The 26,373-nt window shown below is 55.2% G+C and overlaps 10 protein-coding genes across 10 annotated transcripts; 4 read left to right on the top strand and 6 right to left on the bottom strand.

The window, feature by feature from the left end:
- Nucleotides 1-1,182: 1,182 nt before the first annotated feature.
- Nucleotides 1,183-2,725, top strand: N7482_010261 (L-ornithine N(5)-monooxygenase; the record flags this gene model as incomplete). Its single annotated transcript, XM_056692385.1, has 2 exons — nucleotides 1,183-2,039; nucleotides 2,104-2,725. The coding sequence occupies 2 exons, from the start codon at nucleotides 1,183-1,185 to the stop codon at nucleotides 2,723-2,725; spliced, it is 1,479 nt and encodes a 492-aa protein (XP_056538342.1).
- Nucleotides 2,726-5,913: 3,188 nt separating this feature from the next.
- Nucleotides 5,914-8,473, bottom strand: N7482_010260 (ankyrin repeat domain-containing DHHC palmitoyltransferase family protein; the record flags this gene model as incomplete). Its single annotated transcript, XM_056692384.1, has 6 exons — nucleotides 5,914-6,581; nucleotides 6,641-6,753; nucleotides 6,810-7,074; nucleotides 7,132-7,204; nucleotides 7,264-8,067; nucleotides 8,198-8,473. The coding sequence occupies 6 exons, from the start codon at nucleotides 8,471-8,473 to the stop codon at nucleotides 5,914-5,916; spliced, it is 2,199 nt and encodes a 732-aa protein (XP_056538341.1).
- Nucleotides 8,474-9,096: 623 nt separating this feature from the next.
- N7482_010259 (putative cyclin-dependent protein kinase complex component) lies at nucleotides 9,097-9,891 on the bottom strand (the record flags this gene model as incomplete). Its single annotated transcript, XM_056692383.1, has 1 exon — nucleotides 9,097-9,891. The coding sequence occupies one exon, from the start codon at nucleotides 9,889-9,891 to the stop codon at nucleotides 9,097-9,099; it is 795 nt and encodes a 264-aa protein (XP_056538340.1).
- Nucleotides 9,892-11,672: 1,781 nt separating this feature from the next.
- N7482_010258 (uncharacterized protein) lies at nucleotides 11,673-12,405 on the bottom strand (the record flags this gene model as incomplete). The annotated part of the gene is made up of 2 exons (XM_056692382.1): nucleotides 11,673-11,914; nucleotides 11,961-12,405. The coding sequence occupies 2 exons, from the start codon at nucleotides 12,403-12,405 to the stop codon at nucleotides 11,673-11,675; spliced, it is 687 nt and encodes a 228-aa protein (XP_056538339.1).
- A 1,138-nt stretch (nucleotides 12,406-13,543) lies between these two features.
- On the bottom strand, nucleotides 13,544-15,267 carry N7482_010257 (uncharacterized protein; the record flags this gene model as incomplete). Its single annotated transcript, XM_056692381.1, has 4 exons — nucleotides 13,544-14,161; nucleotides 14,213-14,689; nucleotides 14,749-15,028; nucleotides 15,086-15,267. The coding sequence occupies 4 exons, from the start codon at nucleotides 15,265-15,267 to the stop codon at nucleotides 13,544-13,546; spliced, it is 1,557 nt and encodes a 518-aa protein (XP_056538338.1).
- Nucleotides 15,268-15,686: 419 nt separating this feature from the next.
- N7482_010256 (hydrogen/calcium exchanger domain-containing protein) lies at nucleotides 15,687-17,157 on the bottom strand (the record flags this gene model as incomplete). Its single annotated transcript, XM_056692380.1, has 2 exons — nucleotides 15,687-16,278; nucleotides 16,340-17,157. The coding sequence occupies 2 exons, from the start codon at nucleotides 17,155-17,157 to the stop codon at nucleotides 15,687-15,689; spliced, it is 1,410 nt and encodes a 469-aa protein (XP_056538337.1).
- A 1,735-nt stretch (nucleotides 17,158-18,892) lies between these two features.
- On the top strand, nucleotides 18,893-20,662 carry N7482_010255 (cystathionine beta-synthase CYS4; the record flags this gene model as incomplete). Its single annotated transcript, XM_056692379.1, has 5 exons — nucleotides 18,893-19,152; nucleotides 19,218-19,252; nucleotides 19,306-20,018; nucleotides 20,076-20,185; nucleotides 20,269-20,662. The coding sequence occupies 5 exons, from the start codon at nucleotides 18,893-18,895 to the stop codon at nucleotides 20,660-20,662; spliced, it is 1,512 nt and encodes a 503-aa protein (XP_056538336.1).
- A 522-nt stretch (nucleotides 20,663-21,184) lies between these two features.
- Nucleotides 21,185-22,550, top strand: N7482_010254 (putative short chain dehydrogenase/reductase; the record flags this gene model as incomplete). Its single annotated transcript, XM_056692378.1, has 4 exons — nucleotides 21,185-21,262; nucleotides 21,493-21,694; nucleotides 21,784-22,343; nucleotides 22,491-22,550. 4 exons carry the CDS (start codon nucleotides 21,185-21,187, stop codon nucleotides 22,548-22,550), a joined length of 900 nt encoding a protein of 299 aa, XP_056538335.1.
- Nucleotides 22,551-23,730: 1,180 nt separating this feature from the next.
- On the bottom strand, nucleotides 23,731-24,746 carry N7482_010253 (signal recognition particle receptor subunit beta; the record flags this gene model as incomplete). Its single annotated transcript, XM_056692377.1, has 2 exons — nucleotides 23,731-24,477; nucleotides 24,534-24,746. 2 exons carry the CDS (start codon nucleotides 24,744-24,746, stop codon nucleotides 23,731-23,733), a joined length of 960 nt encoding a protein of 319 aa, XP_056538334.1.
- Nucleotides 24,747-24,993: 247 nt separating this feature from the next.
- Nucleotides 24,994-26,060, top strand: N7482_010252 (putative beta-1,6-glucan biosynthesis protein (Knh1); the record flags this gene model as incomplete). Its single annotated transcript, XM_056692376.1, has 4 exons — nucleotides 24,994-25,173; nucleotides 25,255-25,355; nucleotides 25,412-25,940; nucleotides 25,992-26,060. 4 exons carry the CDS (start codon nucleotides 24,994-24,996, stop codon nucleotides 26,058-26,060), a joined length of 879 nt encoding a protein of 292 aa, XP_056538333.1.
- Between the last annotated feature and the right edge of the window lie 313 nt (nucleotides 26,061-26,373).

The following is a 26,373-nucleotide window of genomic DNA, read 5'->3' as shown; positions in this document are numbered from 1 at the left end:
AACTATCTCTAGGTGATATGATTCAGTAATACCATCCTTTGAAGCGATTATTCCTCGGTATCGTCTCCGCTTCGGGATTCTGACCTTCCTAGCGGGTAATTTCCCCCCACCATCGCCAAGACGAAGGAAATGTACTGTACTGTATGTGCGCATATGCAGTCCGTACCCCTCCATACTGCCTTACTGCCATACTGTCCATTCCTCTGTTGTATACAGTACATACCCAACAATGTACACATACAGTACTGGGGAATGTTTCTAATCACGGGCCAGTAATTTTCCCGACATCGGGCATCTGCGGAGGCACGTAACTAACCTTTGGCTTTTCTTTCTCGTTTTCCTTTTTTTTTTTTTTTTTTTTTTTGCTGATGAGTGTTTCTTTTTCGTAGTTCTCGAGCATTTAAGGATTGGTGTGACTGTTGCCAATCTTGTCTTGTCCCCCTGGCTGCATGGCCATGTGCAGGAACCTGAGAGTGACGCGCAGAGTGGAGCAGCGCAGAATCCAGAAGGCGGACGGGAAGAATCATCGAGCCTTGTTTACTCCGCACATTGCCCGGAATCCCAGTCCCAGCGATGTATATAACAACCGGCTGCCTGGGTTCGCTAGCGACGAAAAACTTGCACATCGGGCTATGGTGGAGACTGATTGATAACCGGAATGAGACTATAATACGCCTTTGAATCGTGCGACATCCCTCTCCCCCCTGCTCAGTCCGCTAGTCCTGCTTTCGGTCTTGGTCTCCTTTCTTGGCCTTTGTATCTCCACTCCACGATAGATTTTTTTTATCTGATCCGCTTTGGCTGCTGGTGGGACCACCGAAACGTACCGTACGGCACGTCAATTCCTCCACCACCATTCATCACCCACATCCTCAATATCGCACCACCCTCCGTTTCGCATCGATCCGACTTCTGCCCAGAAGAGAAATCTCCGGGTAGCGACCCGCTGATGGGATCGGCTCTGTCGGTGCCAGTGTACATAACCAGGCTCCCCTGCACCTGAAGCTTCTCTTTTACCTTCTGCACAGCTTAGCTTCGTTCCTTAGCTCGGGCCCTTTCCTTCGGTCTTCTCCTGCTTTGCTGTTGTACATTTCAGACTCCATTTCATCCGCCTTCCGCGATTGACTGAACGCTATCTTTTTTTGTTTGTGGAAAACAATCCCCCCGCGGACCCGTCTGGACATGGAGCCCATTCCCCGGAAGTCCGAGCTGCCCTTCCTGAACGAGATGGCGCCGCGCGCCCAATCTCCTGCCAACCGCGCTCTGCTACGCTCCACCCCCACCGACGAGATGCACGACTTGCTCTGCGTCGGCTTTGGCCCGGCCTCGCTGGCCATCGGCATCGCCCTGCATGATGCGATGGACCCGGCGCTGAACCGCACCTCGGGATCCGCCTTTAAGCCCAAGGTGTGCTTCCTCGAGCGCCAGAAGCAGTTTGCCTGGCACTCGGGCATGCTGGTGCCCGGCTCGCGCATGCAGATCTCCTTTATCAAGGACCTCGCGACCCTCCGTGACCCACGCAGCAGCTTCACCTTCCTCAACTACCTGCACAACAAGAACCGCCTCATCCACTTCACGAACCTGGGCACCTTCCTGCCGGCCCGCATGGAGTTCGAGGACTACATGCGCTGGTGTGCGCAGCACTTCGAGAACATCGTAAACTACGGCGAGGAGGTCGTGGAGGTGGTGCCTGGCAGCAAGATCGATGGCGTCGTCGACTACTTCGTCGTGCGCTCACGGAATACCGAGACCGGCGAGATCTCATCGCGGAGGGCCCGCAAGGTCGTTGTCGCCCTCGGCGGTACGGCTAAGATGCCGCCCGGCTTCCCCCAGGATACCCGCATCATGCACTCCTCCAAGTACTGCACCACCCTACCTAATGTGCTGAAGAACGAGTCGGCCCCCTACAACATCGCCGTCGTGGGCTCCGGCCAAAGCGCCGCCGAGATTTTCCACGACCTGCAGCGCCGGTACCCCAACTCGCGCACGACTCTGATCCTCCGTGATACCGCTCTGCGGCCGAGCGATGACTCGCCCTTGTACGTGGGAAGCTATCCCCTCCCGCAATATGGCAATAATTGAATTGGAACTAATCATTTCCAGCGTCAACGAGATCTTCAACCCAGAGCACGTGGAGAAATTCTTCCAGCTCCCTCAAGAAGAGCGCCACGCCCGCATCGCCAAGGAAAAAGCCACCAACTACTCGGTCGTCCGCCTGGAGCTCATCGAAGAAATCTACAACACCATGTACCTACAGCGCGTGAAGAACCCCGACGAAGCCCAGTGGCAGCACCGCATCCTGCCCGAGCGCAAAGTCGCCCGCATCGAGCACCACAATCCGGCCCATCGCATGCGCATCCACGTCAAGTCCGCCAAGGACGACGCCGCCGACGGCAAGGAGGTGCTGGAGGTCGACGCGCTGATGGTGGCGACCGGCTACCAGCGCGACGCGCACGAGCAGCTGCTCGAGCAGGTGCGGAGCCTGCGGCCGGCCGGCCAGACGGCGTGGGCGCCAGGCCGCGACTACCGTGTTGCGCTGGACGGGGCTAAGGTGTCCGCACATGCGGGCATTTGGCTGCAGGGTTGCAACGAGAAGACGCATGGGTTGAGTGATAGCTTGTTGTCAATTCTGGCGGTGCGAGGTGGCGAGATTGTCAGCTCGGTGTTTGGCGAGGAATTGAGCGGCCAGTTGGTGCAGGACACCCGGTTACGGGCCATGCTGTAATTGTCATATCTCCCCTGGCTAGGACTTTTGAATGTCCTGGCGAACTGTCATAACGAGCAAGCACTCAAAAAGTCGACTGGGCTTCTGGGCTGAAGCATAATGGAGGAGGCTTGGCACTCCCGGCTAACCCTAGCCTTCCTACGCGAGGACCGACATGGGCGACACATGATGCTGTCTTCTCACACATACCCTCATCCTTTTGCCGCTATGCTATATGCCATATTAGAGTCCCCGTCATGTTTTCTAGATTTTTGGTTCTGTTTCTGGTTTAGGTTGTTTCTCTTACTGCTCTAATGCTATGATGCCCCCCATGGAATCAGGGTGATCTATTCTAACGACCATTGCTCGGTATACTGCGGCCAGCCCCTTAGCCCGGACCTTCCCTAAAAGCTGCACCAAAGTCTCTCATCCAAAGGACCGAGTAGTGGCACTCCCTGTCTTCTACCTATGGCCTGGTCTCGGAGTACTCTACACGTGTGTGTGTGTGCCCGCCTCGGCATTACATCCCAAGCTTTCTTCACTGTCTTCAGCAGCAGAAACAGCCCCAACTGTGGAGGCCCTACGGAGAACGGACTACCGGAAAAGGAACTAACAAGGTACAATGTATTATCCTCTAGTTAGATCAGAAGTACCCTACAGTACAAGCAAATAATGCCCCCACCCCAGCCATCCAGCCTTCCAGACGATTCCGTTACGTTTCCGCCGCCACGCCAAGCCTCGACAAGACCGCCAGAAAAGCCCTCGGATACCGCGCGAAACACGGAAGCACCCCTGGCCGGCCCGTGTTAGAACGGAGGATACGCCCTGTAGCTATAACTTAACACTCCGAAGTACTTCCATACTGCTACTGTACTGCCTAGGCCGTAATTCGGCCGAGGTTGTGGGCAAAATGATATGAGTGAAAGTAGTGGCAGTAGACAGTAACTGGGTTGTGAATATCAATCAATCAGTCATCATACGTTTCTCGAGCCCTCGCATACGTGACGCTATTCCCGATCGGCAGTGTTGGTGATGGTGGTGGTGAAACGGAGGACAAACGTGCAGAAAACTGTCGCCCGGGGGGGGGAATTACTGTATGGATGTTCATACCTTCATTCAGAACCTACATATATTACCCCTAGGAAGAAACGAAAAGAATTCCCAATTCCCGGAATGTGGAGTTACGAGCAATAAGCGAACCGAATGGAACCAGTAAGTACAGAGTACGGAGTTGAGGATTACCATTTCATCTCCCTTGTAAATAACAAATGACTATACGGAGTATATACAAGCGTACCAGTCTATTCCCACGGAACAACTGTACTTACCAAGATCTGCCTAGCTGTCAGGTACAGTACAATGCCCGTGGCTTTGGGGTTTCTTCGTTACGCAGCCGAGACAAATTCATTGGTGGGTCCGTTGCGTGGCGCCATCAGATAACTCGCGCAAAATTTAAAATTTTTATCTGATCAGAACGCCACGTCCGATCCCGCTTCCGTTGGCAATCGGGCTGGCCTGACGAAAGACCGGTGTAGAGTACCCTACAGTAGATTGTGTAGTTCTTGTGGACTCTTCAGAGCAATTCCCTCTGGAAAAATCCTCGGGGCTCCTGGGTTCCGTATGGCGCGGGCAGGGCACCCTGCAGCACAAGCTTGTCTCCGTGGTCCATCCGGTAGGTGCTGGCCGCGTTTCCCAGACCCGGATCCATGTCCCACCCGTCTATCACTTGCCTACTCTGCCTAGCGAGATGGAGCTCCTCCAGCCCAGCCCTGGACAAATGGTGTCCTGTCATTGCGATGCCCTGTTCTGTCCGGTAAGTTTACTCGTTTACTTGGCTAGTTGGTTGGCTCGTCCTTCGTATCTGCACCTGCCCCTCCTGCCACCTGCCAACAAGGCCCTTAGCACACTCATCTAGCATGGGCGGTCCGGCTACGGAGGACCCGCCCTGCACGCGCCTACTCGGGCGAAGAAGCCCGAGGTCGCGGGCCTGCTTCGCCCCTGCAGGGGCTGGTGGGTATTGTTCCTCCCTAGGAGTTCTGTACATAGCCCCTTCCCCCATCAGATGGCTGGCTTGGCCCGGTTTAAACTGCGCGGTGCAGTGCATGGCAGCGTGCAGTACGGGGCGGGATGTGTGGCATGTTGTGTGGTGCGGCGCAGGTTGCAATTGCAGTGGCATCTTTCCAAGAGGGTCTCCGCTGGCCCGCCCGCCAGTTAAAATCCGAGGTCAGACACGGCGGCGGCCGAGCTGCGAGATGCTAGATGCGATCTTCGCCAGGGTCTGGCTCTGACAGAAGGCGATATCGGATGTGCGCGCTAGCCGCAGCTGAGGCAGTTCTCGGCCTGGCCCTGCGGTTTCCTGGCGGTAGCAGTGCTCCTGTGGTGCCGTGCTGGCCTGTCAGAGGGATGAGAGGCCATCGCCACTCGGGATCTGGTCTAGGACCTCGGCGCCCGGGGACAGGCGGGTAATGCTGGGTTGTGTACCCGGCTCGAAGCTTGCAGCAGGAAGAGGCAGCGTTCCAGAAGCCCTGCGGAAGGCGGGAGGGCGCAGAGCACAGAGTGCAGGAATCGGCCCTGCGGCGGCAGATGTTTGTTCTTAGTGAGCTGTGACTACGTTAGCTGCAGGACCCTGTCTTCCTCTATCTTATCGACAGCGGTGCTGCGGGGAAACTGCGCAGCGCAGACGTAGTCCTTCGTACAGTAGTGCAGTACACGAGTGTAGCAGATATCAGGGGCTTAGCTGAGAAGAGGAGAGCGGGTTAGGTGATGTCAAGGTCAAAGTCAAGGTCGAAGGTCAACATGAATGATGGAAGTCTTTATCTAGCGGCCGTTCACTGTACAGGATTCTCTAAAAATGCACACACGTAAACAAAGGGCGAATGAAAAAAGCAACAATAAGCGGGACAGGGTAGAAAGCAAAATATGCCACACATACAATGCAACACCGGCGCTGCAGTTCAGTTCATACATGGAAGGGGGGAGTTGCTCGAAAACCAAAACCAAACCCGGATTATACGGGCGTCAATCAATGCAAAGTCTCCAAACACCATCGCATAGCACAGGGAAGGAAGGGAAGGAGTATTCGTCTTCATCTTTATCTTCATCTTCATTTTCATCTTCGTCTTCGTCTTAGTGGGGTCCCTAGGCCGCAGGTAGATATGTAGGGTTCGCTATAGTTGGATAGACTATAGGTGAGATTGACGTTCTTTTGCTCAAACCATTTGCTCGGGATCTTCGCCCGCCACGCTGCGATACGTGCCCCCCTCGGCCGACCGACCGCCCACACGCATGCGCATCGGGGTCTCGTACATGTCGTGATAATTCACCATCTCGCCGCCCAGCATAGCTGAGCCCGTCGCGCGCTTGCCGAAGAGTGGCGCTGGGTCACACCAAAAGTCGCGGCAGTTCGTGGCCACGCCGCGGGAGAATGAATTGCGCGGCTGTGCGGCCTGCGGCCCGTCGCGGAGGCCGTGTCGGGCCGTCGCGAAGAATGTGTCGATACCCAGCAGAGAGGACCACTGCGAGAGGCAGCCGTGGCGCCGGCGGGGAGGGGGCCGGGCCAGGGCCGGGTTTGGCCCGGCACCGGACGCGGAGAGGCCGGCACCTGCAAGCGAGGTTGTTCCCGCGGTCATGGCGGAGGCGAAGGCTTGCGAGCTAGGGTAGGACCGGTCGATGTGGTGGCCGCGCATGTTCTCGTAGGTCGTCTGGTTGCGAGAGACTTGAACGAGCTGGACCGCGCACAGCATCGTGACCCAGACCAGCTGGAGGATGACCCAGACATCGAGGACTAGAGTGAAGCTATCGCGAGTCACGACGTCGCACAGGGTGTCATTGATGATGTTGCACTTGGCATTTGCGACGGGGGGCAGGCCTTGGATGTCTTGGGGAGGAAGTTAGCAAGTGAGTTCCTATCAAATGAGTACTCGGAGATTTACTTACAGCCAATGGTAAGCTGCACAAAGAGAATGATACCGACTTCGAGGCAGACAATATAGAGGACAAAGTGGCGCAGATTGTTCGCTCCGACGCAGTTGTCAATCCAAGGGCAGTGGCTGGATCAAGTTAGTAGGCAGGTCAATCAACATACGACCCATCGAGAAGTACATACTGGTCATGCTTCGCAACACAGCGGCCGCAACGGCGGCAGTGCTTGCTACGGAGGGGCTTCCTCGACATGCAAGGAACACAAAAGTTCTCTTCGTCAAACTTCCACAGTTCAAACAGTTGCTTGACCGTTTCCCGCTGCTGGATTCGGCTGCTGATCTTCGGTACATAGCCTGGGTCTTCAATCATAGCCATGGTGTAGAAGTAGCCAGTCAAACTGAAGAAAGCCGCGAATAGGATATTCAGGATCGGAGCCGAGGAATAGGTAGCTATCATCCGTCAGTCAGGTGTCCATTCATTTGAAGCCGGCTCCCCGAAAAACCTACCTGGTAGCACGTTGAAAACGTAACGGAATCCAACCCAGAACAACGTCGCTGCAAAAACACCAGCCAGATAGGGCTGTTCTACGTCAGTTTCATTTCACGATACAGTGGGCAGCAGTTCAAATCAGAACGTACCGTCTTCTGCAAAACGCGATACTCCGAAGGTCCACGGTTCGCTACTTGCTGCGCAAAGTATTGCATACCAAATAGGGTTGCCAGAGTGAGCGGAACACCAAGGAAGATCGGCAAGTGGCTCAGCATCCAGATGGCAACCAGGAGAGTCAAGAACGGCCAAAGGAAGAAAAACTTGCCCATGACGCTCTTATTCCGGACATACCCCGATAAACCCATCGGCACCGCCTTTTGGGTGCCATCCGGTTCGTAGCCGCGCTCAGCGAGAGCCCGGAGCCAGATGCGCGAAGTGTTCATTTCCTGCGCCACCGTGCTGGGCGACTTGCCATCGCGGGTCTCCGCAAACCGGTCCGCGCCGTACTCCAGCAGCTTCAGAACACTCGGTAGCGAGCCCTTAACCAACGCCCAGTGCAGCGGCGTCAAGCCACCCTCATCCACGGCGTTGGCATTAGCGCCCCAGCGCAGGAATAGATCCACGCACGCCGGATACCCCTTGTAAGCAGCCCACATCAGACCCGTGTGGCCCTGCTGGTCAACCACGTCCACAGGAATCTCTTGGTGCAGTAGCAGGAGGACGAGGAAGGCGTTGCCGTCGATCGTCGCCAAGTGCAGGATGTTGTACCCTTGCACGTCGGTCAGGAGCGGGTCCGCGCCGTAGGAAAGTAGCAAGTTCACAATATAGTAGTGACACCGTTGCGCCGCCCACATGGCCGGCGTGGCCACTGACTCGCCGCCCTTGGCGTTGACATCGGCGCCGGAGTCGAGCAGGAATTTGCACATCGCGTACTGGTTGTTGATCGCCGCCCACTATGCCAAGCAAATAGATTTAATCAGTCAGCCAGATGTCTTCCATATCCAGTACCAACTGCCGTCCTCATCCCAGCGGGCGGCCACGAAAATGGCTGTCTGAGCAGGGCCGCGGGAAGCGGGAACATACATGTAACGGCGTGATGCCTTCCTCGTCGTGATGATTCACTGTCAAATTCTTGGTCGCAAGCAGGTTCTGCATCGCGGGGATCTCGCCCATCCTAGCCAGCTGCATGATATCCTCCCCCAACGGGATTGAGCCCTTGGGCGCATCAGGCCGCATGCTCTTGAGCTCGACATCGTTCGGGGCTGTCGTGGTTTCCTTGTTATTCGGCGTGGATGTAGATACCGAGGTCGGGTCCGCAAGACTGCTACCCTGCGTATCGGGCGATGAACTGGAAGACATGGCGCGCAGGTGATGTGTGTGTTTATCGTCAACTGAAGGGGAACAGACGCTCGGAAGGCCGCAGCCGGACACGGACACGGGATTGGTGCGAGTCGAGTCGACGCGGTGTTTCCAGGAACTGCTGTGAGGACTGGCTGTCTCTAAAGGTACATCGCGAGTCCCGTTATCCTCGCGTCCACTGATCTCTGGTGTGAGACGTTGAATTTGGTTTGCCGTTGACCAAAAAATAGGGGAATATTTCGGGGGATGATCGACCTGGAGAAAGCGGCGAAGGGGCCTATTTTGGGGTCGGGGGAGCCGATTGGCGCCAACGCTAAAGCACAATACCCGACCGCTCTCTGCCGTCCGCCCCGATGAGATGAGATAGACCTGCGGGAGAGCCGTAGTCAATGGGGAATCTCGCACTTTCCTTCTAGTCTTCAGGGATATTCTCTTCACCGATACCTGCGGATTTGCATGACTACGTTCGGGGTACGAACTCGCACAATTGTGGATTACTCAGCCGCATAGGCAGCCGCATTTCGGCCTTTCTAGAAGCATTCAGTCTTGATATTTGGTCGCGATCTAGTATTTACAAGTGCTGGTACATATGGGAGACAAGCATTCAAGATGAGGAGCGTTGATCAACCACTCTTGTCCTCCAAGGGTTCAGATAGCTGTAAATTCCCCGTGCAGTGCATCGTCGCTTCATCCATCAACATCTGCGCATCCACGCGCAGGTCAAAATCCGCCAAGAAGCAGAAGCTTATCTCGAGCTTGGAGAGCTCCTGCTCAGATACCCCGCCGACTTTAGAAACGCGATTGTGCGAAAAGCTGAGGTCTTCTAGAGCCTTGGTTGCCACCAGAACACCCGCAAGCACAAGCCGGTGGATATTCTTCGGCGTCGGGCGGACGACTTTCTCCACCAGGGCCATCCTAGTTATGTAGACGCTCGCAGCGAGAAGCACGGCGGTGGACATGGGGCAGTATTGGTGTAGGCGCTGCAGGTAATCCTTCAGCGCAATCGGGGGAATCTTCTTCGAGAGGAATTTCCGAGACAGTACCCTGAGCTGAAATGTATCTTCTTTGCTGCGGTCGCCGCCTGCATCCTCTGCATCTCCGCAGTGCAGTCCCACGCTCCGTATCGGCGGTTCTTCTTCCGTCGGGGTCTGAGATTCCATCGGGGTAGAGCCATTAGAGTTGGGGTGAGAGGAAGCAGGCACTTTCGCGAAATGCGCAACCAGTTTTTCGATATTGTTGCAGAGCAGGAGTAGCGCTGTCTCGGGTGCGATGTCAAAGACCCCGGCGGCACCATTTTGCAGCGCTGGTGATCCGATCGAATCGACGTCGCCAGGTGGTGAGCCCAGCTTCAGCAGTGACCCCGGGGATCTCGCGCCGTCTGAAGCGGCGCACTGGGTTTGTGTCATGACAGCGGCCATGCTGCCTGGGAAATTACTGCCCGGCGCGGGAATAGGCCGCTACCGCGGCTGGCGAGTAAGGATGAGCACACCTGGACCTGCAGGTTGACGGTGGCTCCTCGGATGGATATCTCATTTTATGACAGATTGTGTGGCTGCGCAAAGGCTCTAGGCATTCGCGGTGATCGGACGTCAAAACGGAGCGCAGGAAAAGGAAGGGAGGAGGCGCGGATTTCGATGCGCAAAGCGACTTGCGACTCGCAATAAGAAGTTGGGGCGGGCTCCGCAATGATGAAGTGGTTCACTGGGAAGACGATCGAGAACTGTGGGACCTAGGGGACCTGGCTGCCTGATTGTTAACGTCCCATGTCCAAAAAGCCACCGCGGCACAATCACTCACAGCACTGCGGACTCACTGTGGTCCAATCACCCACGACACAGTCGGGAGACCAGAGTGAGATCTTTTTTGGCAAGAAGCCCAGCAAGTTCATGGGCTGGCGCACTAGAGAGTGCAGGTGGAGGGGGAAAAACTAGGGGGCAACCTGGACGAGAGGCGAAAGATAAGGTGTTCATTTCGTCGACCCGCCTCTTACTGCATTGGGGCATCAACTACCCCACTGTGGCATTTTTTTACTTGATCTGGATTTCAGCAGATCCGAACAATTAGTTATCATGCAGTCATGACAGATTCAAGTAAAAGAAATACTTGAATGGATTTGTAATGCCTGCCACAACCTCTACATTTTAGATAGAGACCTTGAGGTACATCTTTTATTTCTATTAAATTCCTAAACTCTAGAGGTGCAAAAATAAATATATATTTCAACCGGCGGTATCGCTCTTCACTATGAGAACCGTACAGATTATAGAACAAAAGCTAGAAAAAGCAATCAAGTTCCAATTCTGATGATCACCCAAAGCGTAAGCAGAGAAATAATCTAGAAGCCAGATACTCCACGGAAGCCAGGTATCTATCCGTTAACACCAAGCCATACATAAATCCATTTTATGTGTCCCTGGCCATCGCTCAAAGTCGGCAGAAGAAAACACATGCGGAAAAGTATATAGATCATCAATCATCAGCAACAATAGAAAGGAACTTCAGTCAAGTCACAAATACCGCCCTGAATACCGCAACCTCGGCCCCACCCAGCGGGCACTGTTGGTGTTTGCCTGCACGCGCCTCGGTTCCCGATAAACATAGTCCACGCGGTCCGGTCGTGATCGCCGCTCAGCACCAGCTTGCACAAAACCAGGCCGCCGCTCGATGATTTTGTACGGATAAGCGTCCGCCCTGGGTGGGTAGCTCGCCTGGGAGGGGTGCGAGACCAGGGCGGAGACCAGGTTCAACGGGGCCTCCAATTTCCTCGTGGCCCTCTCGAAAGCGCACTTTTGTAGACCGCCGCGCCGGGCGCTCTGTCTCTGGCGAGCGAGACCGATTTCTAATCATACGTTCGTGGGGGTCATGCGGTGCGAGTGGTGTTGCATCAAAGGGACGCTCGGAGTGGACGTTAGACATCGAATAGGGCCGGCTTTGCCGTTGGAGATGATTTGGGCCAGACTCGGGTCGCCCTACCCGAAGACTGGGCATTGAGCTTGGGCTTGGGCTTGGTCTTGTAATCGGGGCTGGCGATGTGTATCGGCCCCGCCGAGGCGGTTCGCGTTCATTGACTGGGCTGGGTGGCCGAGTTGGTCGAGGTCGGGGTCTCGGCCGGGGATATAGTGGCTCTTGCTGTTGCGGTCTGCCTGAATCTCGCCGGGGGAGCTCGTACGAGTGAGGGCTCCTCCGTGGCTCTGGGAAATCAGATGGAGCGTCTCTTGTCCGCGACAAATCTGAATCCCGCAAGCGAGAGCTTGCATGCTGGGGAGGCGCGCGCGGACGGGACGGTGGAGGCGGCGGTCGAGGTGGATATATCGTCGGACCGTCCCATCTGGGCCCACGCTCGTACCGGAACCCAGAGTAGGATTGACGGGCGTCCCGGGCTCGAGACGGTCTCGGTCGATCCTCCCACCCACGGCGCGTCCACTTCTCCCTCTTCATGCGCTGTAACATATCGAAGTGCTCTAGGCTGAACAGCGAGCGCCACCACCGCCGGGGCCGACCCATTTCCACGATTTTGGCTCTGGGTCTTGTGCTGGACGGAGAAGGGAAGAGCCGAGTACGAGACCCACGGGAGGCAAGTCGATCCGGGCCTTCTGGTTCCCAGCCGCTGTAACTGCCGTCTGGAGAGTATATATACCGCCGCCGTCGAAGGGGATACATATACACAGGCCGGCGGAGCCGATGGCGATTTTGCACGCCGGGCGCACCGTTCTCGTAGTAATAGCCGTATTCACTGGAGCACTCGTCTCGCATACCGCGTCCTTGTAGTCGTGGGCTGTTCTTGTGTGGTATTGGGGGTATATCTGCGGCGCGTGTGGAGCCGGAACACAGGGCGAGGGCGATATATAGATTCTTAGCAAGGTTGGGAGGAGTAATGCATCGACCGACCCAGAGATTCCCGAGACAAGAGAGCCGGGCAGAGACAAAGGCATGATCGATCGAGGAGTGTTTCGAGTGGTAGAAGTCTGAACGAATTCAATTCCAAGTGTAGAGAAGAATAGATCGTAGACAAGGAGAGAGGACGTCCAAGCGTAGGGACAGTCATAGGCTTGCTGCAGGTGATGGAGCCTTTGTGCAGACGCACGATCAGGAACCGGTCATTGTTTCCGGATTTAGGTTTAGTATTGATTATTCCAATTTAGCAACACCCGCAATTTCGAGGATGGGTTTGCATAGAAGAGTCAGTCGGAGTTCGATGGGGCTGTTTGCTGCAAGGCCTTTGTGCCCGACAAAGAACGATGATTCTGGCGATGCCGCGCCATTTTGTATGTTCTCCTTCCGAGTCCATACTGGGTCTGCTAAGGGTGCGAAGTAAGGCAACAGTCTGGTCTGGTATCGACTGTGTTCATTTTCTTCATACTTCGGCGTGGCTGATACCCTGTGGTCACAGGGGCGCAGTCGAAGTCAGCAGGGGCCACACAGCTGACGGGCCCGCGCGGTGAGCTGGATCATCCATTAGAATGGCCAGCGCTATGATAATATGATAGTTTATGATGACCCCACCTTGTTATCATAGCAGATTCCTCGTTGCTTGGGTGGACATGTGTATGGTTGTGTTGACGTCGGGATCTTGATATCTTCCTCTCCCTCCCCAATCAGCCTTGCGCGGGAGCGACCGCCTCGCATCCGGCGCTAATGGCCGTGATGAGGATGGAGGCTCTTCGGTACCCAAATGGATGAGGAATTCAAATCGATTCACGCGGGCACTGACATCATGCGCAATAGGTGGATTAACGGGCCCATCCTGGCGGGACTTTGTTTCGCGACAATCCTGTGGGATCAATGCCATAGTGATGTTGTGCCGCTTAATGAGCACAGCTGTGGCGCATGTCTTCGGCTTCAGCCACACTGGGCGTCGAATCAGACGCACAGCGGGATACTGCTAATTGCAGTTTTCTTCGCGCCGCCGACAATTACAGGATGAGAAGCTACGAAAATGATTCCGGTGGCTTGAGTAGAGATGCATGCCGCTGCATGGCGGACAAAATCCTGGATATGGTGATCAATGGGGCGTCCATGGGTATCTGTTTACTAGGCAGCACCCCCCGTCTCTGTGCTCGAACCCTCATCCTAGCCCCATCGCTCGAGGAAGCGGTCCTGCGTCTTGTCCCGCTGGTGCAGGACGTCCAGGTTGAGCCCTTGCACACCCCTCTGGAGCGAGGCGAGCTCAGACTCCAAGCCCGACAGCGCCGTTTCCTGGCTAGGATCTCGCAGTGACGTTTCAAAGTGCGAATTCGCGTGCAATGCAGACGCCAGAAGTTGCAGGGCGCTGTCCGATGGGGCTAATTGAGTTACCAGTGGCGAGTCGACCGCTGCTCCCAGACCCCGGAGCATCTCGGATAGGTGTATCCGCTTCTCGTGCAGCTCGCGGGCACCGCCATCCGCTACCTGGGGCCGAATCACCGACTCGGGCGACACACCAATGCGCCGTAGGAGGCTCTCCAGTGCACGTTGTTGGGGAACCGGGGCGGGGCCGCGCGGGGCCACCCCGAGGAGCATACCCGGCGGCATGGAGCGCCGCCGCAGAGACTCTCGTCGGGACGATGACTGAGACATGGACTGGGAGCCTGCTTCGGCCTGATAGAGTGAGGCTAGTTGTTCCAGGAGTTCACATGAGGATTCCCGTTCGCCGAGCTGCTTGGTCAGGGCCTTTTTGGACTGAGTCATGTCGACAAGGACGTCTAGGGCCTACTATATGTTAGTACGGTGCAGGTCAGAATTGTGGAGGAGGGAGCTCACATGTGCCAGCTTTTCCTCGGATGCAGCCCGAAGCTGGCTGTGTTGGTGGTGAATTTCACGAAGGATAGGCTCGTGGAATTGTTGCTTTGTGGACATCTCTGCTAAGATTTCAATTTCGGGGTAGAGAGACTCCAGTTCTTCCTCCAAAGCTGTGATGGTCTCGCCTTCCGTGACGTTTTGACAAGACGTCGATGGCCCAGACAGAATGGTTTCGAGATATAACCGGTCAAGACGATAGTGAATCTCTTCCGCGTTGTAGTCTGCTAGCATGGCGCCGAGCTGACTTGTTCGCTTGACCGTAGCCGCGTCGTTGCTATTTGACTTGATGTCGGAGATGAGCGTCTCCAACCCGGCGAGGATCTTGTCGTCTTGCTTTAAGCGAGTAGATAGCGATGCGAGAATCTGCTTGTTCTCAGCCCCTGCCTTGTCTGTCGCGCTTCGGAAGCAAGCCTCCAGCTCATCCGCCAGATCATTGGCCTGCAGTATGTTAGCAGGGTGTTTTCTTTTCCAAGCTTAACCCTGGGCAGTATGCTCACAGCGAAGTTCGTGCTCTGTCTCCCTCCTTCATGTTTCTTCCGCAGACGTGCGATATCCCGGCTTCGGTCCTGTTCCCAGCTGTCTTGCTGGCGCATTTGTCTCTTGAGAGTCTCACACTGCAGTGACAATGTCTCTGTTTGTCTCTGAATTGTGACGGTCGATGCTTCGAGGGATTCTATCGCTGATCGAATGTCGTCTTCGAGAAACGGTCGCGTCGCGCTGAGTTCGGTATCGCGGAGGAGAGGTTGGAGGGCGCCAGAGCTCTCGAGCTTGTTATACCTGAAATATGATGTTAGAGAGAATGGTCCTTAGGCATCTTACTCGTGGGGGGCATACAAGGTCAGTTCCTCCCGCGAGAGCAGGGTGTCGGGTTGCAAGTGCTTCAACACCCATTCTTGGTTCTTCTGGCCCATGCCCGGATCTTCCAAAGCGGACTCGATCACATCTCGCTTGGCTAGGAGACTTCGCTCCTTCAGCGTTGTGAGGATAGTATCTGTTAGAGTGCCGTTCGTCCTCATCGCGGGAGAATGGCTTGTGGCCCGCGGGGTGGGCGCGTTGAAAGCGGCAAACCGGAGCTCGGCAATTGCGCGGGCTCGTCAACCAGATGGAAAGAAGCAAGCTCTGGCCAACCCGACGCAGTCTAGATGCAAGGGTGCGCGGAAGTAAGGCGTCTCCTGTGGAGTTACTCGGTCTTTCATTACCCCAGGGGTTCCCAAGGTTTCGCTCCGCAGAGTCCAACGTTGCGGTGTATTACCCATCACGTGATGGTATACAGTTTGCCCTTTTGGGCTACATACAAAGAATACGAGGTCACATTGAGAAGCATGTAAGTTAATTACCAAAGATAAAATTAGATAAGTTAAGTTATTATGAACAGAAATGCAATGGGCTATAGAGCAAGCAATGCAGTTTTATAACCAGCCGGCTGAGCCAATTATCAGGCCTGGTTAGTCGAAGCCACGTCGACTTTAGGGTAGTACCAAGAGGTGACGGCGATAATGAAGTAGACGAGGACACACAAAGTGCCCTCTAAGTAATTCGACTTGCCATCACGCAAGAAGTTTCCAACGACCAAGATGGACAGCACCAGCAGAACGACCATGAAAATCTCAAAGTTGAGACTCATCTCCTTATCCAGGCCCCAGCCCACGAGCACGGCCAGCGGGGCGTTGAGCAGAGCAGTCTGGATGGAAGGACCCAGGCAGTGGAAGAGTGCAAAATTGATCTGGTTGTCCCACGCCTCGTCCACCGCGGTCAAGTGCTCTGCAGCCTTCTCGACGAGAGGAACGAGGATCAGGCCCATGAAGTTGTCGGAGACGCCGAGGTCCACGATGTACTCGATTTCTTGCACGAGAAAAACGGCGGACATACAGACGCAGGCTAATGAGATGACAATGGCCACCAGACACTCTACAAAGGTGAGCTTTGCTCGTCGTAGCTCTTCGTGCCGGTCCTCATCCTGTGCCTCGTCCTTTTCCAAAATCTCATCGAAGATGGAGTTGTGGCTGTGGAGGTTGAAGATCAGGTATCTATGGTATGGGTTAGTCACTTGCGACTCCAGATATATGCATATTACGTCCAGGCACTTACGTCAAGAAGGCGACCAAGAGGATAACGGCCGTCGCCCGGCTGATCTTCAGCGCATACTCGTCCAACATGGCCAATGTGAACTCTTCATTGACAGATCCCTTCAAGGCAGAGTAGAACGCGCTCGGAATCAGCAGACCAAAGCCAGCGACCAGCAACAATCCCGTTCCAACTTCGCTGACTGCCTCATGGAATACCTGCTCGGACCGTCGCAGGCCGCCGACAAAGAAACACGTACCCAAACACAGGAGCAGGTTCGCCAAAATCGAGCCGAGAATGGCGGCTTGAATGACGGGGATCAGGTGCCCTCCATGGTCATTATGCAGCAGGACCATGAAGAGCACAATTTCCACCACCGCACTCAGAGCCGTCTCCACCAAGACTCCCAGTACCTTGGGCAGCTTCTTCGCCAACTCTCCACCCGCAAAGCCGAGCAGGTTCGCCGAGGGCACCATGGCAATGTAGTTGAGCGCGAAAATCCACACGTGCAGGTCCGGGCGGGCGAAATGTATGACAATTGCAGCTGGGACAAACGGCCACAGGATATTCACGATCATCGACGCTGTGCAGATGCTCTTGAAGCACACCTTGAGGAAGTGGAGCGGGTGGACGCCCGTCCGCCCACTCTCGCCGGCACTGTTCACGCGGAAAAGCCCCAGCACATAGCGGGTCGAATGATGCTGGTGCATGGTCGGCAAGATGGGGTTGGAGTTGGAAGTGGAATTGTTCAGGATCCCCTTCTCCTGGGACTTAGATGGTTGCAGGCCATCACCGCTCGACGCTGCGGCCGTCTGCGAGGCGGACGACCTGATGGAGCCCATTCTCTGCGCTGGAAGCTGAAGGGGGTGAGGATTCGATCAACAAAGGAGAACGAGATTCACGCGAGGTCGATGCTTGTCGATGCTTGTCGATGCTTGTCGATGCTTGTCGATGCTTGGCAGCGGTCGAGAATCAGAGCGAAGATGCACGAGGGCTGTCGCAGACCCGAGGAGAGGGGGTGGGTTTGGAAGTCAAGGTTGGGCGGTAGAAAAAAAAAGCAATTCGGCAACAGTGACTCCGTCTGGACTATAACACGCGACAGGAGAGCAAATCAAAAACCCACCTCCACACTGCTGCGCTGGCCAGCCTTTCCTGCCAATCAGTCGCAGCAGAAACGCAGCTGATGGAGCTGAGCGAGCCAGGAGGTCTTGGCATCCTGCCAAGTCCTGTCCGAGGTTGCTGTGATCCTCCTTTGTCCAGTGCTCCCCAGTGGTTGGGCTTGGTGGTTGCTGTATGCCCAGCCTCCCACGTCGACCGCAGGCTCGGGCACACGACTAGCATTGAAGACCATTCTCTCTCGGGGCTTGTCACTTCATGCCAGGTCCCATATTTTTCAGGGATGAAACACCTCCCGACTGTGAGGAATCAGAATGTGGCACGGCCATGCACAGCCACACCCTTGGCTTCTGTAGAAAGGCATCTCCGCCGATCCCGGCTCTTCGGCCGAAGGGCTCGTCCATGCTGGCGAATGGACGGGAGCAGGGGCGCGCGAGTTCGAGGCAGTGATCGGTCTGGATCGATGTCGTGAAGAAAGACCGGATGGAGCAGAAGAAGGAGACGAGAAGTGTACCCTCGGAGCTCTAGGAGGTGCCAGCAAAAGGAGCTCCAGCGCGACCCATGGGTGTGGCAAGTGGAGCTTTCTGCACGAGCGGGCACAGCTTAAATCTTGCCGTAGTTGACTTCCACCACAATTACTCTGTAGTAATGGCTGACATCGGGGGTCAGACATACGTAATCAATGGATCTGATAATTAGTTATGAATCCTGTCTGAGCACCCACGATATTGTCCTGAACCTGGCAGTGGCTCCGGCATGTCCCCGGTCCGATGTGGCCGGCCATATCGTGGACTGCGCTAGATCGATGTGGGGCGAGACGTTCTAAGCAGGAGCGAAGAGAGGGGGAAATACGAAGGAAAAGAACAGAACGTGTACAAAGTTCCTGGTGTTTATTGGGTGGGCAATAGTTCTCTCCAACTGTTGCTGGGTTTAGTGCCCGCCTGCCGTTGGAGGTGTCCATCATTCGCACGCCGATTTGTGGTTGCAGGTGTAGCACAGTATCGTGGCTTGGGAACGACCATGCCCAATTTTCAATAAATTGAGTATCTGGATATTCCAGTCATTCCATTCCAAGATTGATTGACTCTTGACGCCAATTATCACTAGAGGGGAGAGTGTGAACGACGGAGACGAAGGTCGGGGGATTGACATTCGAAGCGGCCACGTAAAATACGGCAATTGACCTGCAGTCTAAGCTTTGGTAAGAATTGGAACTCCTCCACGCCAAGCCAAAAGTAAAAAAAAACAAAACAAAACCACCATTTTTCCCATTAGCATTTGTCAAGCAGCAAGACCGGGCCGTTCGAGATCCACCCGACAGTCCACCGGGACGGTTACCGTCGGGCGGGGCTCGATAAGCCTTGAAAATCCGATCAGGCGATGGCGAAATTTTGCCGCAAGAAACTCATCTTCACCTCACACTCCTCCAAATCTTGACAATTGGGTGCCCTTCTCGCATCCATGGCTTCCACCACCAAACCTGCTATCCCGCCGGTGGCGCTGGACACCATTACCCAGCACATCGGCAACACCCCTTTGGTCCGCCTGAACCGCCTGCCCCGCAGCTTGGGAATCGATGCCACCGTCTACGCGAAGCTGGAGTACTTCAATGCCGGTGGCAGTGTCAAGGATCGCATTGCCCTGCGCATGATCGAGGAGGCCGAGCGCGAGGGTCGTATCAAGCCTGGCGATACCTTGATTGAGCCGACCAGCGGCAACACGTTCGTTTCTCGCCCTGTGTGGCATCGTGGGAGTTGGAGATCCCCTTGCTAACGCTCGTCCCCAGTGGTATTGGTCTGGCGCTGGTGGGTGCTGTCAAGGGTGAGTTCACTTCGTTCCAGTGCAGTGCGACCAAATGGAGTCCGCTTTTGCAGTCGTGCTAATCCGTTCGGGCTCGTTCCGCGACACAGGCTACAAGACCATCATCACCCTCCCCGAGAAAATGTCGGCGGAGAAGGTTGCCGTTCTCCGCGCTCTGAACGCAACCATCATCCGCACCCCCAACGAGGCCGCCTATGACTCTCCAGAGTCCCACATCGGTGTCGCCCGGCGCCTGCAGAAGGAATTGCCCAACGCCCACATCCTGGACCAGTATGGCAACGTGAACAACCCCAACGCCCACGAGTTTGGCACCGCCGAGGAGATCTGGGCCCAGACCGAGGGCAAGGTCAGCGCCGTTGTGGCCGGCGCCGGTACTGGTGGTACCATCACGGGTATCGCCCGCGGCCTCAAGAAGCACAACCCCAGCGTGGACGTCATCGCGGCGGACCCGCAGGGCTCTATTCTGGCCCTGCCGGCGTCCCTCAACGACGCCCATGCCAATGAGCCTTATAAGGTCGAGGGTATTGGGTATGACTTCATTCCGGACGTGCTGGACCAAAAGATTGTCGATCGCTGGTACAAGACGGCCGATAAGGAGTCTTTCCAGTACTCTCGTCGTTTGATCGCCGAAGAAGGTCTGCTTGTGGGCGGCAGCAGTGGCAGTGCCATTGCTGCACTGGTGCAGGCGAACGAGGAGCGCAAATTCGCCCAGGACGACGTCGTCGTGGTCGTTCTCCCGGATAGCATTCGGAGCTACCTGTCCAAGGTAAGAAGATCCTAAAGTGCTGAGATCGTCCTGTGCTACATACTGATTTGGGGGCAGTTCGCCGATGATGACTGGCTCGCTGCCAACGACCTCCTCGCCACACTCCCCGCCGAGCCTGCGCAGATCCAGCCGCCCCCGTTACAGCAGATCCCCTGGCTGGCGCCAAGGTCAGCGCGCTCCGCCTGAAGCCCATCACCACCGTGACCTCCACCTTCGCCTGCGAAGCCGCCATCGAGATTATGCGTGACAGGGGCTTCGACCAGCTGCCCGTCCTCGCCCCGTCCGGTCGGAAACTCGTCGGCTTGATTACCCTGGGCAACGTCCTCAGCCGCCTGACTCACGGCCGGGCCACGGGCAAGACCCCTGTCTCCGAGGTCATGTTCGATTTCTCGAAGATCAACGAGGTCGTCACCGACGCGCGTGCCCTGGGCCGGTCCCCCAGCGCCGGTGCCCGCCGCCAGTTCATGGAGATCACCATGGACACGCCTCTCAGCGTGCTGAACCGCTTCTTCGAATGGAACAGTGCGGCCGTGGTTACTGAGAAGGACGAGAGCGGCGCCCTGAAGCCGCTTGCTATCGCCACGAAGGTCGATCTGCTCACCTGGATGCTACATCATGGCAAGGTGAATGGTGCTGAGGCTTAGATGATTTGATGACTACTGCGTTTGCCTAATGCACCGGCATGCCGGGGGGGAAACATGCCGTGCGCCTCTTGGATGGAGTTTCAACATCCCTGGACTCTTGGATTTGTTTTCTGGCCTTTTTCTTTTCTGTTTTGCTGTCTTCTGTTTGGGACGGGCGTTTCGTAGGGCTGAGTGGCCCCCGGTCGGTTTCAACACTTCCACTCAACACTCAACATTTGGGAAAAGGAATTTGGATAGAGCGTGCGTGGAAAAGCGCGTACATCGCTACATAATATAGATATAGATTCTCGTCGACTCTAAACACGTGGGCGAGATTTCGACTGTGCTGTTGTGTTTGCTTGTAGTGTACACCGTCGATGTCGAGTTGGAGGGGGTTGGAGGATTCGAGTGTCTGTTGCCTCCGCACTTCACGCGCGAATGACGTCTCTCTCTATCTGCTCTTTGTGATCACGCTCGATCCTCTCACCTCAGTTTGAATAACTTTACCCACCCCCCGATATTCAGTATTCAGAGTACCACACCATGACCGGCATTTTCACGTATCGCAATTTCTCACTGCAGGACACACCGTCGCTGGACGGGCAAGTCGCGGTGATCACGGTATGCCTCGACCTGCTTAATGCATTACTTCAAGGATATCTGCCACGACCTACTAAACTATCACCTCACTTTTTAGGGGGGCCAATCCGGTATTGGAAAAGGCAAGCTCTACAGCTCTACCTTTTCCCAGCTGTTCCAATCACCTCCACAATGGGGACTGCCTCGCTAACCATGGCTATGGACGGAAAACAGAAATCACCGCACAGTTCCTCCTCCACGGGATTGACAAGGTAATTGTCGTCGCCAGAAGCGAAGATAAATTCACAACTGCCCGCGAAGAATGGAGATGTCGGCAAGGGATCTCTCTCGGCGAGGGTGATACTCGAGTTGACTTTGTGAAGTGCGATCTGGGTGATATCAAGGCGGTTTGGGCTGCGGCGCAGCAGATCAAGCAGAAGACAGAGTACATCCATATTCTGATCTGCAATGCCGGTATGTACTCCGGCCCTGTGATTCGACGATTGTATGACGGGATGGTGTATGGATATGGATATTGATATTGATATTGATATTGAGGTCAGGCCTCGGCATTCCCACCACCGCGTCGCAACCCCATACCATCGACCCCGTCTTCGCCACCAACTGCATATCCCACCAAGCCCTAACCACCCTCCTCCTCCCTCACCTCAAAAAAGCCGCCACAACAACCCCCCGGGGCGCCCGCGTCGTCGTCACCAGCTCCAGCCTACACCTTCTCTGTCGCACGCTCGATCCAGAGCGGTTGTCCTCCCCACCCCATAAATGGCCCGCGCTGCACGACGGCGTCTGGCGCTACGCCCGCTCCAAGCTGGGCAACATTTTGTTCGCGAAGGAGCTGAGTCGGCGCCTTCTTGAGGATGAGGATGGCAACCCGGCCAACCGGGTCTTTGTAAATTCCTATTTCCCTGGGAACATTGTGACGGCGCAGTGGGAGGTATGGGGGATGTATTTGGGGCCCTGGATTGGCGGGTTGGTTCGTTGGCTGGCTCGAGTCTTTGGGCAGAGTGTGGAAGAGGGCGCGGCGACGGCGGTGTATCTCGCTACGAGTGGCGAGGTTAGCGAGGGAGGTATGAGGGGGCGGTACTTCGTGCCCGTTGCGAAGGTGTGTGAGCCAAGTTTGTTGGGGGGGGATGTGGCTCTTGGGAGAGAGTTATGGGTATGTTCTTCGTTCGGTTCTTGTGCAGGTTTATGGGAGATATGGATGTTTTCGATGCTGGTGCTGATGCTGATGCTAATGTGATGGCTCTAGGACTGGATTGATGCGCAGGTTGCGGAGACGCTGGGGGCCGATTGGCAGAGTGAGAAGTGATGAGGAAGGAGATGATTAGATCGGTCGAGAGGTATGATATATAACGACGTACCATCATACGCAGGATGCTGTTGTGCTCTTTTCTTTCGAATTCTGAAGCAAGTCTCTGCCTCGCCGCGCTCTGGCCGCTTATATCATGCAGACCAATACTGTTCGATCGGAGAAGACGCTCTCCTTCCTAGGAGACTCGGCTTTCGAAATAGTCGCATCGCGGGTTTTCAATCTTCTGGTCGGATCTGGATAGGTCTCAAATCGACCCTGTAGGTGTCCATTGGCTCCGTCGTGTGGCCAAGCTAACAAGAGCCAGACTACTGTCGGGAGAAAAGTTTTGCGAGGAAGACCGGTCTGGCCCGCCTACATGGCACTGGGAACACTCCAGTCCACCTTGCAGTTCAGCGACAGCTCCTCGAGCAGTTTGAGCTGATGATTGCGCGTCGTCCAGATCTGCTCTACCGCGACAATTCTACTGGGATCACGCCGGTGAAACTAGCAATGGATATGTGGGTGCGGAGAAGGACCATCAAACCGTTCTGGAATTGACACTCTACCAGGGTGATCTTGTGGACCCTATCACCGGGAAAGAGTCCATTAAAATGTAAATTTTCGATTGGAGTCTCGACATAGCACTGTCAGCAGGGGAAGAGAAGCGTGGGAAGCTTGGGCGAGACTAGTGAGGTAACGAAACGGGTTGGGGACCACAGTAGAAGAGTGCCTAGTAGACGGAGGACGAGCCCTGTCAGTGACAGTGAGATGGAGGATGAAGCTCCCCGCACACGGGAATACTTCCTATTGGGAGTTGGCAAAGGCAATCCTCCGAATTCTCCGAATTGTCTCAGCATCATACAGATGCAATAAGTACGAGTACTAGAGATGTAAAATGAACTATATTGGCCATGCAAATCTATTATTGGCATAATGGAGGCCCCGAAATCAGAGCATATGATAATGACAGCGACTCTCTGAGACCCGGGTTGTGAGTAGAGAATTTGGTCATTTGAAGGCTCGATCTTGCGATGCCCGCCGCAATTAGAGACATCTGTCGACACTATAGGTACAGGCAATATATGTGCAATCCAGAAATAATGCTAAATCCACAAATGTTTCAACAAGAGCAACAGAGGTTTTCATGCTATGTCATAGCCAGCGAAGTTTTCACGTCAAGCAAAAAGGGCTTCGTACCTCACAGGCACATGCCAACCCACTCTTCCCAGCGGCGCACGCCAGAGCCAAACTCCTCCTGCTGGTCACCCTTCACAGCGCCGCCAACCACCTCGACCTTGACGCCAACTTCTTGCAGAAGCTTGAAGGTAAAAACACCCTGGCCGTCATCGTCGCCCAGGATCTCATCTTCCTCAGCATCCGGCCCCGCGCTGTCCATGCTGGCGTCCATCAGACCCTTGGTCTTGGACTTGCGGATGCGGTCAATCTCCGTCTCCAGCTTCTCCCGCACCGAGCCTGGAGGAAGAGCCGTGAACAGGTCCTGCTTGTTCGCGGCCACAAGAACGGAGATCTCGGCGACCCGTTTCGTAGACGACTTCCCCTTGCCCAAGGCCCGTTTCTGGAGAATCAAGAGGACGTCGTGCAGGTAGGTCGCGGTATCCCGGAGGGTCTCTTCGTCCACCAGGGCGGCGGTGTCAACCATGAAGATTACACCGCGCAGCTTGGTCTTAGCATCGTTGGATGTAGACATGGCCTGCAGCTCGGAGATCCCTTGCGAGACACGCAATTTGCCATGGCCGGGGGTATCCCGCAGGTGGTACCTGATCGGGTTCTTCGAGGCATCCTTCAAAGAAGGATCATTGACGGATCGGTAGCGGTTGGATGCGGTAGGGACGGTCGGGGGCAGGCTGACGGAGATGAGAGTTGAGGTCTGCGAAGTGTGGGTGCTATGCGCCTTCTTGGAGGCCGGCGAAGATTTGGCCTCGAGCTACAGGGTACGGTCAATACGAGGAGCTATCTGAAAAGCGGGAAGAATAGGCTTACCAAGGTTGTGAAAGCAGTCTTGCCAGCTCCACTAGGTCCCAATAGGAGAAAGTTGCTCGACGGCGGCGATGCTGCGGTGCGGTAGAAGACAACATGCAGAAACACCGGGACACCGAAGGCGATGATGATAGCGATCGCAATGGCAACTAGATTGCCATCCAGCAACAGGGTCGCGATGCCCGTCACGGAGTTCCAACTGGCCTGGCTTGACATGGTGGGCTGATGTGGAAGGGAGAAAGCGGCCGGCCGGTGGAAGGAAAAGTGGTCCCGCCGATAGCACGGGCCGCTCTTATCTTAGCGCTGCACATCATTCGCCCGTCTGGACTGTGGAATGTGGTGAGGGCTTCACTTCCAACATACCACGGCCCAAGGGATGGTTTACGTCCTCTCCCCCTTGGGCCAGCTTTCAGCTCTGTCTGCCTGTTCTTTCTGTCTCTTCAGTTTCCCGAACAGACTCAGCATGAGATTCGACCGATTGTGGCCCGTTCTCTATTCCTTATTTGCGGCGGCCTCGGCCCAATTCATCAGCGGTCTGACTTTTGATAGCCGCGATGAAGTGAGTCTGGTTTGGGCGTTCGATGGCCAGACAAGGTCCTATGACTTCTACCTGTGTGCCGGTGACGAGTCAACGGGCTTATATGTGAGTGCAGACTATGCCACATATCTTCCACTTATATCATTTGCCGGAAGCTTGTCAGGCTGACTATATGATTCTTGACAGGAGTCTTTGGCGCGAGTGATCACAGATGGAACCTTCAGACCTGGAGACTTAGTGTCCTTCCGAATCGACCCAAGCGTGGGTGGGAATGATCCTGATGCATAGTAATGAGATGCCAAACACCAAAGAAATCGTCCTATACTTACTCTATCTTAATTAGCTTCCTCAAGGTGGTTCCGTCAGACCCCAAGGAGCAATGGTCCGGATTCACCTCGCACTTCACTCTGACCAATATGGAAGGCACTTTCTCCATCAACGTGCTTAATGCGGTCAAATCAATGCAGCCTGTCCCCCTACCCTTGATCCCTATAGGGGACGTCAACCTGCTCGACACAGCTGAACAACCTCCAAGCTTCAAAGGCTCAGCACTCAACGGCGGAATCGGGGAAGACACGACCGAGCCATTCCTGCAGTTCCCGACACCGACTATTCCAACCGAGCTGGACCGCAATGAGCTACGAAAGCGTTGGGCTGTAGACCCACACACCATCCCCTATGGAGAGCAGACTGGCCCGACCAAGTATGCCCCCGTGCCGAAACGAGCGGGCACTACCATTGCCAACAAATCACCCACCCCTCAATACCCGCCCTTCCCTTTCACCATTGCCACCACCTATCTTCCGGCCCCGACTGTCCAGTACACCGACACGGCGTACCTGACCTGGACTACGCAGAGCATTGAGAACACGGTATGTATTGCGTGACTCCAGCTTCTGATAAACCCCTGCTAACATTGTAAGGCTGCTCCCGCGGCCGCTCCTACGCTGAACAAGAGAATGCAGCAATGGTTGGAGCGTTGGACGGATTGAAAACAGCTTAATTTAATATACCAAGTACCCATCTAGTTCTTCGGGGTTCGGTTGAGGACTCGACGGTTGAGCGCAAGTGTTGAGTCCTGCGCGCGGCATTCTTAGACTGATATTCTTTGGGTGTCCAAACCAGTTCTTCTCCGCCATATCACAATGTGATGAAACTTTTCGTGCTCTTTGCATCATCCTCTATCGTGAAACCTGACCTACCAGGTTTAGTGTCACTATCAATCCACCCAATAGTCATCTCTTCGTATTTAGAACATAAACTCCATTTCTCCCACGGCCCCCCTCGTGTCATTTTCATGTTATT

The sequence above is a fragment of the Penicillium canariense genome, assembly GCF_028826845.1.
Source record: "Penicillium canariense strain IBT 26290 chromosome Unknown utg000008l_segment0_segment0, whole genome shotgun sequence".
NCBI classification, from domain to species: Eukaryota; Fungi; Ascomycota; class Eurotiomycetes; order Eurotiales; family Aspergillaceae; genus Penicillium; species Penicillium canariense.
Note: the sequence above shows the minus strand (reverse complement) of the source record. Positions and strands in the feature narration are given on the sequence as shown.